This window comes from Carettochelys insculpta, chromosome 8, assembly GCF_033958435.1.
Source record: "Carettochelys insculpta isolate YL-2023 chromosome 8, ASM3395843v1, whole genome shotgun sequence".
NCBI lineage: Eukaryota > Metazoa > Chordata > Testudines > Carettochelyidae > Carettochelys > Carettochelys insculpta.
In genome coordinates this window covers 12761506-12775230 of record NC_134144.1, presented here as the reverse complement: position 1 = coordinate 12775230, position 13725 = coordinate 12761506, and the positions used below count along the sequence as shown (strand labels likewise).

General features: G+C 41.4%; 1 protein-coding gene across 3 annotated transcripts in view; it reads left to right on the top strand.

The window, feature by feature from the left end:
* The window catches only part of BMPR2 (bone morphogenetic protein receptor type 2), a 154743-nt gene that overhangs the window by 75670 nt on the left and 65348 nt on the right, over positions 1 to 13725 (top strand). For all 3 annotated transcript variants that reach the window (XR_012646430.1, XM_075001702.1, XM_075001703.1), the window contains 2 exons: positions 1231 to 1404; positions 3438 to 3617. Coding sequence is in view for 2 of the 3 variants with exons in the window: in XM_075001702.1 (XP_074857803.1) it covers positions 1231 to 1404; positions 3438 to 3617 (354 nt within the window). In the remaining variant the exon portion in view is untranslated. The remainder of the gene's footprint in view (positions 1 to 1230; positions 1405 to 3437; positions 3618 to 13725) is intronic.

Below are 13725 nucleotides of genomic sequence, written 5' to 3'. Positions count from 1 at the left end.
TGTCTGACAGGTGTCACCTAACAATACAACATAAGTTTAAGATAAAGGTATGTAGCCTACATCCATAACTTCAGGCACAAAGACAGTACATGCATAGAAACATAGAAAAAATAATAGAACTTAGCAAATCCTAACCTTTCCATTGGCATGTCACATGACATACCCGTACAGAACTTGTTGCAATTGTAACAGTAGTTCAAAGCTCAATTCCCACTGATGTCAGTTGCATCTGTGACTGCTCTGCTCTTCAGTTCCTGATGAAAGTGTGATATATGTGTAGTATCGTGAACCATGCCTTTGTGAAAGTGATGATGGTATAAACAGAAACTAGTACAAAACATTATCTAATATTAAGAGAGAATTTGGCATGGGACCACAGAGTTTCATTCTCTTTTCTTGCTGAACTTTTATAATTTTCCTGTGGTGAACGCCACAGGAGAGGATTGTGCTGATGCTCCTGTCAGTGTTCATTTTCCTATAAGTCCTGGGCAGGATGGTATCACTTTCACTCTGCTACTAATGCTCTTTCTGGGTGCTCTTTACTAAATGTGTTGTGCGGAGGCTGCAATAGGTGTGATGCTGGAGAAGAGGGGGGTCCCAATGGAATAGGTTTGTGGAAGAGCAGAGACAAGATAAAAATGGAATGGGCAATGCTATAGTCAATGCATGACTCTCACATTTGGGGTGAGTGGATGTCAGAAGCTCCCTAGAAGGCGGGGGAGGGAGTGGGAAGTCACCAGCACCCAGACCATGGCCCTGCCCTTGCTCAGCCTCCTCCCCCCCCAAAGCCCGTCCCATGCTCTACTGCTGCTAGGCCTCTTCCCCTGCGGTCCAGCCCCCACTCTGCCTCTTCTTCACCTCTTTCCCCCAAGCCCCTCAGCCTCCTCCAAAGTGGGGAAAAAAGCAAGCAGTGGGCACAGGGTCCTCTGAGGTCAGGGGCGGGTGAGAGAGGTCAAAGTGAGAGTAAGCCCTGAGGATGGAGTGAGGACAGAGCCATGTTCTGGGTGCTGGAGACCCTCCACCCTGCCCCAGTTCTCAGGAGTTTCCAGAGGCAGCACTCCTACAGGTGGCAGGCCAGCATGCCTCGAAAAGGAGGTGCACTGCATCCAGCATTTCATGTGCATTGGGTGTCAAGACCTAGTGGACTGATTATGATATATGCAGATGTTTTTATGAAAAATTACTTAAAATCTAGAAATTGATTTTTTCTTGTTCTCTTTTCTTCTCAAGCTACTCAGAGTGAGGAGCGCTTGTGTGCATTTAAAGACCCATATCAACAGGACCCCGGAATCAGTGAGAGTCGCATCTCTCAGGAGAATGGCACAATTTTGTGTATGAAAGGCAGCACCTGCTATGGACTTTGGGAAAAACCACGGGAAGGAAACATACAGCTTGTAAAACAAGGTAAATATGAGTTTAGCTTGGCTAGTTGTTTATGTAGAATTAACCTTTTGCTTTGAGGGCTTGAAGTTGCAGGGGTTTTCTGGTTTTGTTTTAAGCTAAACAACTAGATCTTATTTTTCTTCTGAAACTTACAGTATAGCAGTTTATTAGGTGTGAACAAAAAGTTCCCTTTGAAAAAAGAGAAGTGCTTTGAAAGACTAATAGGTACATTTTCAGTCCAGAGTGGAAGGCAAATTAGGAACAAAACCCCTTGTTACCTTGCATGTCAAAAGGAAAGCTGCTTTCCTCTGTGCATTGCAGTACATTTACTAAACTGGCAATATGCCGGATGGAGACTAAACCTCTCATTAATTACAGATGTTGATTTTACATTGACTGTGTATGTTGCATGATGTACTATAAATGAATATGATAAATGTCTCAATCACAATGTTGTCAAAAATACTTCTAGTAATCAACTAATCTTGCTGACTAGAGAATTGGTATTTAGTTATCAAAGATGTTGAGAGATTAATAGTTTCAGTAAAAGTCAGATGTACTCTTATCAAATGCCATTTAATCAGGATGTCATTTCTGAGTCGTTTTTCAGCAGAAACTGATAATCACAGTGTAGTAGTTTACTGAACTGTGTAAATGTCACTGGGATCCAGGTGAAAACCTAACTCAAATAGTATTCCCAATTTCCTGAGTTACAAGGCTAAAACATTAATGTGTCACTTACATTATCTTGTTTTCTCTTCAATCATTAGTTAGATCAGGAGTGGGTGAAGAATTTGGAAAATGGTCAAGGGCTGCACTTCTCCATGATATTGGTGGAGGAGTTGCATGTTCTGGGGTGGAGGATGGGTGCAGATGGGTGCTTGGGTTAAGAGATTGGGGTGCAGAAGAGGGTAGGGGTCTGGGAGGGATTTTGAGTGGAGGAGGCAGTTGTGACCTGGGGCAGGGAATTGGGGTGCAGGGATTTGGGTTATGACCTAGGCTAGAAGAGGGGATTATGACCTGGGACAGACTGGGTGCAAGAGTGGATGCAGGGGACTTAAGGTTTGGGATTAGTGAGGGGTCTGGTAGGTGATAGGAATGCAGGCATGGATGGCGGGTGAAGGTGCAGCTGGGGAAGGCAAGCCTCAGCACACCCCTTCTGCCTCAAAGGCCCTGCCCCTTCTGCAACCTTTCCTTCTGGGTGGCCATGGAACCAGGTTGCCATGTCGCAGCTCCAACCCTTTCCAGCTGCCATGGAGCTGGGCTGCCACGCCATGACCCGAACCTTTTTCGGCTGGTGGGGAATAAGGCTGCTGAAGATGAAAATGTCATTACCTCTATAAAAATCCATGGTACGTCCACATCTGGAATACTGTTTACAGGTGTGGTTGCCCCATCTCAAAAAAGATATATTGGAATTGGAAAAGGTTCAGAAAAAGGCAACAAAAATGATTGGGGTATGGAGCACCTGCCATATGGGGAGTGATTAAGACTGGGACTTTTTAGTATGGAAAAAAGGTAGATTAAGCGGAGATATAGTAGAGGCATATAAAATCATGAGCGCTGTGGAGAAAATAGGTAAGGAATTGTTATATACTGCTTCTCACAACATAAGAACTAGGGGTCACCAAATGAAATTCATAGGCTGCAGGTTTCAAACAAACAATGGGAAATATTTTTTGTACAACACCCAGTTACTATGGAACACCTATGGAACTCCTTGTTGGAGAAAGTTGTGAAGGCCAAGACTATATAGTAAATTTTAAAAAAGAACCAGATGATTCATAGGGGATAGGTCCATCAATGGCTGTTAGCCAGGATGGGCATGGATGGTGTCTCTAACCTCTGTTTGCAAGATGCTGGAAATGGGTGACAATTGATCACTTGATGGTTACCTGCTCTGTTCATTCCCTCTGAGGCACCTGGCATTGGCCACTGTCAGAAGACAGGATAGTGGGCTTGATGGGCCTATGGTCTGACCCAGTATGGCTGTTCTTATGTATAAAATCAGTTTTGGTACCATTTTATACTATTTCACTTCCTTCATTTTGCAGGATGCTGGGCTCATATAGGAGATCCACAGGAGTGTCACTATGAGGAGTGTATTGTGACGACCACTCCTTCCTTGATTCAGAATGGAACGTATCGCTTCTGCTGTTGCAGCACCGACTTGTGTAACGTCAACTTCACTGAAAACTTTCCTCCTCCTGACCCAACTGATAAAACACTTTTCAGTAAGTCAAAACTCTTAAACCGTGAAACTAGGTCGAGGTATAACTAATTCCAGAAAGACTTCTCTTTCGTTCTGCTGTGAAATAGTGATAGAAACCTCAAAATATAGTATGCTTATTTTGTATCTGAAGTACATTGGCTCTGCATGGCTGTTTGTATTCTTTCCCAGCTGTCATACATTATCTTGTTTAGTACTCTGAAGTCATTTACGTCCTATCTACACTGGGATAGGAGCTATACAAGCGCTATAACTGAGTTCAGATATGGATATTGCTAGAAGAATTCTAACACGGTTTTTCAGCTTCTGGTGTGCTGGTGTTATTTTCCATAAGGTTTTATGCTAGCCAAATGGTATGTAACTATTCCTTTGGGCTGTCTGTCACAGGGTTCTTTGTCAAAAGACACTCTCTCCGTTCTGAGCAGAGAAACCATGCTTAGAACCCTGTTAGCAGTTCTTGTATGTAAATAAAGGGGCTTCAGCCACTCCACCCACTCATGGAGTGGGCTCACACAGGCTCAAGTCCCCTCTCCAGGGGCATGTAATTTTTACTGTCAAAAGAGCAGTTTTTGCTGTTATGCCGTAATAAAGTTTGAGAACCGCTACCTGATAGCATAGTGATACTAGGAAGATGCAGCTAAAACCAAAAGAAATGCTACTTGAATTAAGATTTAGATAACAATAATTTTTGCCAGTAATCTCCAGAAATCTGAGCTGATGAACTTCCATTGCCTTAACTTTGACAGAAAGAGAGAGAACTAAAATAAACTCGGCTTGTACAGAATTCTGATTGAAATCTTCACAAGCACATCTGATCTCTAGTTTATGTATTTTTATTGTGTGATTTGTGACTATTGGCAGCTGTTGCCTGAAATACACATTTACAGCGCTCAACTTCAGAAGAGGAGGGGGCTGTAAGAAAGCAGTTTGTAATAATCCACATTATGTTTGTGCCAGGAACTTTATCTTATCAACAACTTGAAATAGAGACACCTTGAGCTGACTAGTATTGTCATTCTCAGAAATCCGCAGTTGATGTTATTGAATCACTGGAAGTTTCTACCTCCTTTTTATTGAGGAGTGCCTCAATAAAAAGAGGTAGAAACGTCCATCAGTAGTTATGGCTTAGTCCAGGGATCCTCAAACATTCAGTTGCCAGTGCCACATCATAGTCTTTCTCTTATGGTGGGCCAGGGTGGGCCAGTGGAAAATAATATATAGACTTTTTTACGTGACTCTACAGCAGTCCTTTTACATGTTTTATGGGACTAAACCTAGCCTGAAGTGACCACTTATGAAAGTACACTCATCCCTCATTAAACAAGTACTTTATTTACGAGTACTTGCTTAAACGAGGGACACACATACCTCCCCTAGTTCACTCAACGAGTGAACTCCCCTGCTAATACGAGACTTACTCCCTCCCCACATCTCCAACCTGCTGCAGCCTGATGCCACCCCCCCTGCAGACACCAAACTGCCAAAATTTAAACCCCACCCCGCTGCCCCCACACACCCCGAACTGCTGAAATTTAAACCTCCCTGCGCACCCAAACTGCTGAAACTTAAACCCCCACTGGCCCCGCGCAGTGGAACTGCCGAAATTTAAGGTCCTCTCCCTCTGGCCCGGCACACCTGAGCCAGGAAAACTTAAACCTCCGCTGGCTGCGCGCAGTGGAACTGCAAAATTTTAAACCCCCCGTCAGCACCGCGCACCTGAACTGGCAAAACTTAAATCCCCCACTGGCCCCACAGACCCAAACTGCCATCATGTTTTAACCCTCCCTCCCTCTCATGTCCCCAGACTGCCCCCAGCCTTTTACCCCCCACAACCCCAGGCTCACTTACCTTTTGAAAGCAGTGCCATCTGCTGCCACTCCAAGCACTTGGACCCAATCAGAAACTTTTACAAGTATTTTAGTAGGAAGTTAGTGTCCCTCTTATGAGTTTTTGCCTACGAGCAAAAAGTTAGGAACCAGTTGTGCTCGTAGAGTGAGGGATGAGTGTCATCATTGTCCACATTCATTTAGTTCTAATGTAAAAACACTGTCAAATCTAAACTTTGAATAGATGAGCTTGCAAAGTTTAACCTGTACGAAAGATGGAGTTCCATTTTGGAAATCTCTAGTAAGATGACTTGGCTGTGGCCATGCTAGCCCCTGCTTTTGGAGGGGCTGTGGTAATGTGGCACTTCAGAATATGCTAATGAGTAACTGCCATGAGTATGCAGTCCCTCATTAGCATAACAGCAGCCACATGCACTTCAAAACTGCTGGTTTCTAAATGCACGCCATCCACATAGCTACGGGACTTTCAAAATGGCCCCCTGATTTGAAAGCCCCTTACTCCCATTTGGTTTTGGGAAGAAGGGGCTTTTGAAATCAGGGGGAAGTACCTTATTAGCATGTTCCAAAGTGCCACATCAACATAGTCCCTCCGAAAGGAGGGGCTAGTGTGGCCATAGCCCTGGTCTTTTTGACCTACACGTTCTCATTCAAAATTGCTGATCCTTGAAGGCTTCAAATGAGTAATGTAAAAACTCTTCTTTTATGCCTCCCTTTTTCTCTATCACTGTGAGTTTATTTCTAGCAACTAGTTCAAATTGTAACAGTCTCTGGGGTACCCGGTCAAACATGCAATAATTCACTTATGCCAAAGCTGGATGGGGAATAATTTTTCTGTCATAAGAAATTTTGGGCAAAATCTCAGTCTGAAAAAACTTCATGTACAGACAATAAAGTTTTGTGTTTGATAATTTAAAAAAGTCTTATTTTTAGTATAATCAGCTTACATTTGAAAGCTAGCAATTTCCAATTATAAAAGGAATTTTTTGTTTTGAAACAAGTTATCTTTTAGAATTTTAACTTTTTTCCCCTCCAAACAAAGTTTCACAGTAAGAAACTTGCAAATCTAAATCTTTCTTATAAGCAGTTTTGGTTTAGATAGTTGGAATTTTTTGATTTAAGGATGTTTATTTGCAAAATTTCCAACTAGCTCATCTTGTACCCTCATCCAGTAAAGCAGTTAAATGTGTGCTTAACTTTATTCATACAAATAGAATCATAGAATACTAGGACTGGAAGGGACCTTGAGAGGCCATCGAGTCCAGCCCCTTGCCCCAATGGCAGGACCAAGTACTTTCTAAACCATCCCTGATAGATGTCTGTCTAACCTGTTCTTATATATCTCCAGCCATGAAGATTCCACAACCTCCCTTGGCAATTTATTCTACTGTTAGACCACCCTGACAATTAGGAACTTTTTCCTAATGTCCAACCTAAACCTCCCTTGCTGCAGTTTAAGTCCATTGCCCCTTGTTCTATCCTCAGAGGCCAAAAAGAACAAGTTTTCTCCCTCCTCCTTATGACACCCTTTTAGATACCCGAAAACCACTATCATGTCCCCCTCGATTTTCTCTTTTTTCCAAACTAAACAAGCCCAATTCTTTCAGCCTTTCTTCATAGGTCACATTCTCTAGACCTTTAATCATTCTTGTTGCTCTTTTCTGGACCCTCTCTAATTTTCCCACATCTTTCTTGAACTGCGGTGCCCAAGATAGTGCCAAATAGTTCTACTGAAGTCATAAACATGATTATTTTTCTCTATAGACTGAGGAGTAAAATTTTAGCCTTCTATTGAAGGCATTGAGAGGTAACTATAGATTTTCTTTTGGTGTAAATTTTTTCTTTTCATACACAATAGAATATACATTAATGAAATAGAACTTTTTTTCATATGACATTTTTGATACTCAAGATATTCCAAGACACTGGCCAAAGAATGAATTGGGCATTAATAAGAGTCTTCACAGGTAACTGGATGATATCTCAAGTTTTCAAAATTGGCCTGTAAGTTCTGGAATACCAAATATAAATTTGAAAAATAAGTTGAAAGGTTTTCAGATTCTCTTAATAAATATGGAGACAAAATTTAAAAGTTAGTCAATTTAGAAAAGTGAGTTAAAAATCCTCATGGGTACTACACTGCCAGTCAGCCAGGCCATTTTATGGGTTAGCAACTGTATTTTTGTTTTACAGTATAACCCCTATTACCCTGACACCAGTTATCCAACATTGCATTTCATCTGATACTGCCCCGCTACCTCAGCCCAGTAGGTGGGTTGCTGCTCGGCTGGGGGCGTAGCGCCATGGGGAATAAAAACAGAATGTTGGATAGTGGGAGGGGAGGGGATAATAGCTCCATGAACCTCATGGCAGCCCACCCCGGGGAGCCGGCCCAGAAATTATCCAACATTTCCAGTTATCCGACTATCCTTTGATCAGGTTTATAATCCAGGATTTTATTGTATTTTTTGAAAAAATTTCCCCTGTGGCTGTATGTGAAAGACATGCAGGAACTGACTGTAGAAAAGTCAGATACACAAACTAAAAAAATCTGAAAAAATTAAATATTCTTTCCGATTTTTTCCAGTTATAGTAATTTTTGGCATGACAGATAATTGTCAAAAATTCAGCAAAAGGGGGATTTTATATTTAAGGATTTTAATTAAAACTATTACAAGTTTAAAAGTTAGTTTAAAAAAATTATATGCCCAAAAGTTTATTCAATGCTATTGTTTTCACATACACTGTAATAAATAGCCCCTGTGTAAGTGTAATATTTTAAATTCATATTATTTTTATGCATCATTTTTAAAACAAAATCTTAATTTTTTCACAATAATACAGTTAAAATGCCATTTTTCGTCCAAGTTAACGTATATATTTAGTCTGAAAATGAGCGCAGCAAATTTTAGCTCCATTTTTTGAAAGAAACTTCCATAAGAACGAAAAAATGAGTGGTAGAATAGAATGGCTCCTGAAATCTCTGGACATTATAATCAAGTTAGAGATGATAAAGGAGCAATTGCATTGAATTTTCTGACCATCATGCATATAAAATCTCAGTTAACTAACTTTGCTTTTAAAACAAATTAGAAAGAAAAATAAGGTTCTGATAGGTCATTTAAATAATTGGTTTGACTACATTTGACTAGGCTTAGTGCCCATCTTTAATAGATAGTATGAGAAAGATCAAATGATTTGAGCTTGTCAGTATTTTCAATTCCTATTTTGTATACTTTGTGGGATGTAGTTCACTATGTATTGCTGCTTTCTGTCAGCATCAAGAATCCAAAATCAATGGTGTTCGTGAACTTCAGATGCTAAGGGAGCAAGAAGAGTGAGAAATCACATGAATGCAAAAACTGAAGATTATGTCTACTCTATACTGGTTTGAGTTAGAAGTGCATAATGCCTTAAAAAACCCTACACTTTTTGATTCTGATAAATTTAATTTAAATGAGATTTGATTTTTCTCTACATTTTACACTTCCCTCCCTCACCTCCATGCCCTCTCCACTTTTCTTCTTGGCCAAGAAGAGAGAGCATGTATTTCAGAAGAAAAAGTAATGAAAAATAATAGAAGGACAAAGTTTGGCCTTGTGGTTAAGGGTTTATAGAGATCTGGATTTGATTCCTGGCTTTTGTCAAAGGCTTCTTGTATAATCTTGAACATGTCACTTAATCTTGAACATGTCACTTAATCTCTCTGGGTCTCAATCTGTGTGTAAAATGCAGATATTTCCTTGTGTCGTTGCATATCTTGAGAACAAGTTCTTTACTATGTGAGTTACTTTTGTATTAAGGTGTTTGAGTGCATATAGGTAGCTAGAATAATATTGTATCCTTCGTCAGACATATAACAACACTGAAATGTTAAAATTATTAGAGAAATGAAAATCAGTATTATGATTGCGTTTCTATAATACATTCTGTTTTTTATCTGGTATATTACCATGTAGGGAAAATTGTGTTGATTTGTTCTTTTCATAGTAACTGACTACTTCAATTATTAGAGGATTTGGAATGCTACTGAAAACAGTATCGTATGGTATTGTTTATGTAAATGTACTGACTGTCTCCAACAGCAAAATAAGTGTGTTTCTCTCTGCTTTGACTGCTGATTTAACATTCCAGAGATGCATCATGACCTTCATTTACTCAGTCCTTATCGTGACAGTAAAATGTGGTATCTGTGTACGAGTGTGTAGAAGTTTGTGGAAACCTCGAGAGAGCTAACTTACTTTATTTGTATGAAGCGAGTAGGTGGGTCAGGTTACTGAAGGTGGCATCCTAATGCTAACCTTACTCTACGCAATGTAGATGTAGCTGAGTCAGTCCTAGGATATTTGAGAAACAAGGGCTACGTCTACACGTGAAGCCTACATCGAAGTAGCCTATTTTGATGTAACGTCTACACATCCTCCAGGGCTGGCAACGTCGATGTTGAACATCGACGTTGCACAGCACCACATCGAAATAGGCGCTGCGAGGGAACGTCTACACGCCAAAGTAGCACACATCGAAAAAAGGGTGCCAGGCACAGCTGCAGACAGGGTCACAGGGCGGACTCAACAGCAAGCCGCTCCCTTAAAGGGCCCCTCCCAGACACAGTTGCACTAAACAACACAAGATCCACAGAGCCGACAACTGGTTGCAGACCCTGTGCCTGCAGCATGGATCCCCAGCTGCGGCAGCAGCAGCCAGAAGCCCTGGGCTAAGGGCTGCTGCCCACGGTGACCATAGAGCCCCGCAGGGGCTGGAGAGAGAGCGTGTCTCAACCCCTCAGCTGATGGCTGCCATGGCGGACCCCGCTATTTCGAAGTTGCGGGACGTGCAACGACTACACAGTCCCTACTTCGATGTTGCACGTCGAAGTAGTGCGCTATTCCTATCCCCTCATGGGGTTAGCAGCTTCGACGTCTCGCCGCCTAACGTCGATGTTAACATCAAAATAGCGCCCAACACGTGTAGCCGTGACGGGCGCTATTTCGAAGTTCGTGCTGTTACTTCGAAGTAGCGTGCACGTGTAGACACGGCTAAGGTGAGTGAGGTAATATCTTTTTTAGATTAATTTCTGTTGGTAAGAGATGAGCTTTCAAGACTTGAAGTGCTTTGCGTGGTTTGAAACTTCTCTCTCTCACTAGCAAAACTTGGCCCAATAAAAATATTGTTCCTACTACTGAAAGTTTAGAATTAGACCATTTGAGTGTTGTCTTAATCCTGCTCACTCTCACTTCTTATCTTGACCTATTTTCCACAAGAGTAGCATTTGGTACTGGCTCAAAATTGACACTCCTTTTTTTTTTTTTTTTCAGCAGATGCAGGGCCTGAGCAATTACGTGCTCAGGTGACACTAATTTTACATAAATGGAGCACTTCTTTTCAATTTGACAGTGTTCTGTCTGTTCAGAGTTCTGTCAAATATGCTTCCTTATTTGAATATTTTTTTCCTTGCTTATCTTCACATGATATAAGGAGATGATTTAAAGTAAAGTTTACTGACTGGTGAAAAATAGGCAGCCTCTTGTAGAGGAGAGAAATAAAAACAGGGTTTAAATGACATTCTGCCCTTGATCTCTTGTAGTGTGTGGGGAAGATCAGGCTGAGTAAGATCTGAGCTTCATCACGTGTGTGGAGTGGGCCAAAGTCACAGGTTTATTTAATCTTTTCTGGGTGGACAGTGTCAAGGCCATCCTTCTGCCACTGCTCCTGCTTATCATTTTGTGGAAAAAAGCATCCATTGTGAGTCTCCTCCTTGCTGATTGTGGGGAGGATCTGGCTTTTCTTGAGAATTGATTAGAGGAACACGAGAGACAGAAATTAGGCTACTGGACACCACACCTTTTTTGCTCAGTGTAAAGATGGGACAGAATGGGTCATTGTCCCTTCCTCAGTGTCTTCCAAGGAAAACACAGACTGTAGGAGGGGGTGTTTTGAAACAGTACTTACTGAGAGAGCTGAATGTTGAATGAAAAGAGAATTTGCCGGGAGAAGGCTAGGTATTTCACAGTAAGGGGTCATGTCTTCCAGAGTAAGAGGCCTCATGTCCGAGCACCTTGTGCAATGAAGATGAGTATCTAAGGGGAGAATACACGTGAGTGCACATGGGTTTGATGTATACCTTTGGGAAGGGAAAGCATGCAGAGGGCAGCACATGGGAATATAGCATAAAAAGGAGGCTCGGGGGGGGATACTTCCTGTAGATGGTATAATCTTCAAAAATGTTTTTGATTCTTAATTACTGACAAGTGATTTTGCAACATTTAGATTTATGCTCCTTAATTTTTTAACTATTTAATTATTGCTCTTAATTTTTTGTCTGCAAATTAAAAAATCTATAGGAAGTAGACTTGTTGTCAGAGGTACCAGAAAAAGTGTTCCAAGAAGCCATGGCTGTCCCAGTTTAGAAAGTGAATGGGCCTGACCCCTACCCCTCTTCTTTCCTCTGGAGCCTGAGTAAGAGTGGCCCTGGGACCCTTGGCAGTTGTTGGGAGCTGCTGACCCTCCATCTGTCTGGGGTGGAGGAGCCTGAAAGTAGTCCCAGGCCTGTGTCTCTGCCTCTTGGGCAGGTGGAGGATCCTTCATTCCCTGCAGCACCTACCTTGGCCTGGCTTGGCTCTGCAGTCCCTGAGGCCCCAAACCAGCCCGGTAGCTGGAATTGGGTTGAGATAAAAGCCAAGGGAACAGCTGTGGAGAGCTGCACATGATTTAGGCAAGGGTATGGGTCTGGGGCTGTTCTCAGGCCATTCCACCCTTGGCAAGTGTAGGTGCTTGGGATCCCAGTCCTGACTCTAGCTTGCAGCTTGGCTGGGGGTGTGGCCACAAAGGGGCTTTGGGCCCCCTCCCCCAAAACTTTTAGGAAAATTTCTCCACCTCTGTTGATTCACACTGGTTATTTGGTTGTAGAAAGTGAAAAGTTTTTCTGTTTAACATGAGATTAAGACTGAAAGCCTTGATCAGAGAGTGGCAAATTAAGACCATCTAGGGTAGCCATTGAATATGGCAAATTAATACACACATTCAGTGTCTGCCTTGGATGATCTTAAAGTTTTGGCATGTGGGATTAAGACAGGGAAGGCACAAAAGGGAGAAATGAGAGTGCTGGCAGGGAGCAGGTTAAGGCAGTTCAATGTCCGCTTTAGATGTTTGTTGAGATTGGGACAAAAACCCAGCTTCTGCAGAATGTGCAAAAACGCATTAGAGAGTCTCTGAAAACCTGGACACCTGGTCACATGCATTTAGAAGTGGATCTATCTAAAGCTGCATATCTCTCAAAGATTGACTTTAGTAGCATTTTATGTTCTAATCATATAGGAACATCTGTCTCTCAACATAAAATGTATCTTTACTGAATTTAAAATGGAAGCTTTTGTGTGTTAAGTGTAGTCTGAAAATTTGAAATGGTGCAAGCTCTGAAAATAGAACTTCCTGTAGAAAGAAAAAATAAGCTTTGTGTAGAGGAATGTTACAAATATATAGGCATTGAAGGGCAAAGTACTTATAACAGACATACATTATTTTAATCTGTTTTGCTTGTAGAGGTGGGGACATTTCAAAGAAATTTTGCCTAAAGGCATTTTACTTTGTGAATCAGTTCCCTTTTTTTTGCTCTGTCAAACTGCTGTTTTCATTGCATTTGATAAATGAGAATCGCATAATGAGGACTGTATCAGTGGAAATCAGTAATATGTTCTGATCCCTGAGTTAAAAGAAAATGAACTTTACCAGGGCTCCAGAAAAAATGTACTAGAAAGGGAGCATTGGATAATAAAAGATAGGGTTTGACAAGTACTTGGATATAACTTGATTTGCCTTGAAGCAACTTTGATTTGTGTATGTGTGATGATAAAAGTGAAGTCAGATTTGTTTTTAAAGTGACCTGGATCTTGCAAGCACACATACTTAGCATGTAAAGCATGTAAGTAGTCTGTGACATCAGTATGTTAGATGGGCAGGAACCAAGTCATCTTGTTTATCTTTGTGTTACACATTCCTCTAGTACAGTGCAGACTTATCTCCATGCTACAATGATCCAAAGAGTTCAAGACTCTTGGGTCCTACACATGCCTAACACAACATGTAGTGTGGTTCATTTGGTGCATAAAATGCCCCTACAACAATTATATGAACTTGCACAGAAAAGTGATGAGACAAAACACTATCATCTGACTTCACTCTTTCTCCTCGTGATGACTCTATATTCAAACTGTTGATACTTGTCCTCATAAGAGAATTGCATAGTATCTTCAAAGTGCAAGCCTCAGAACT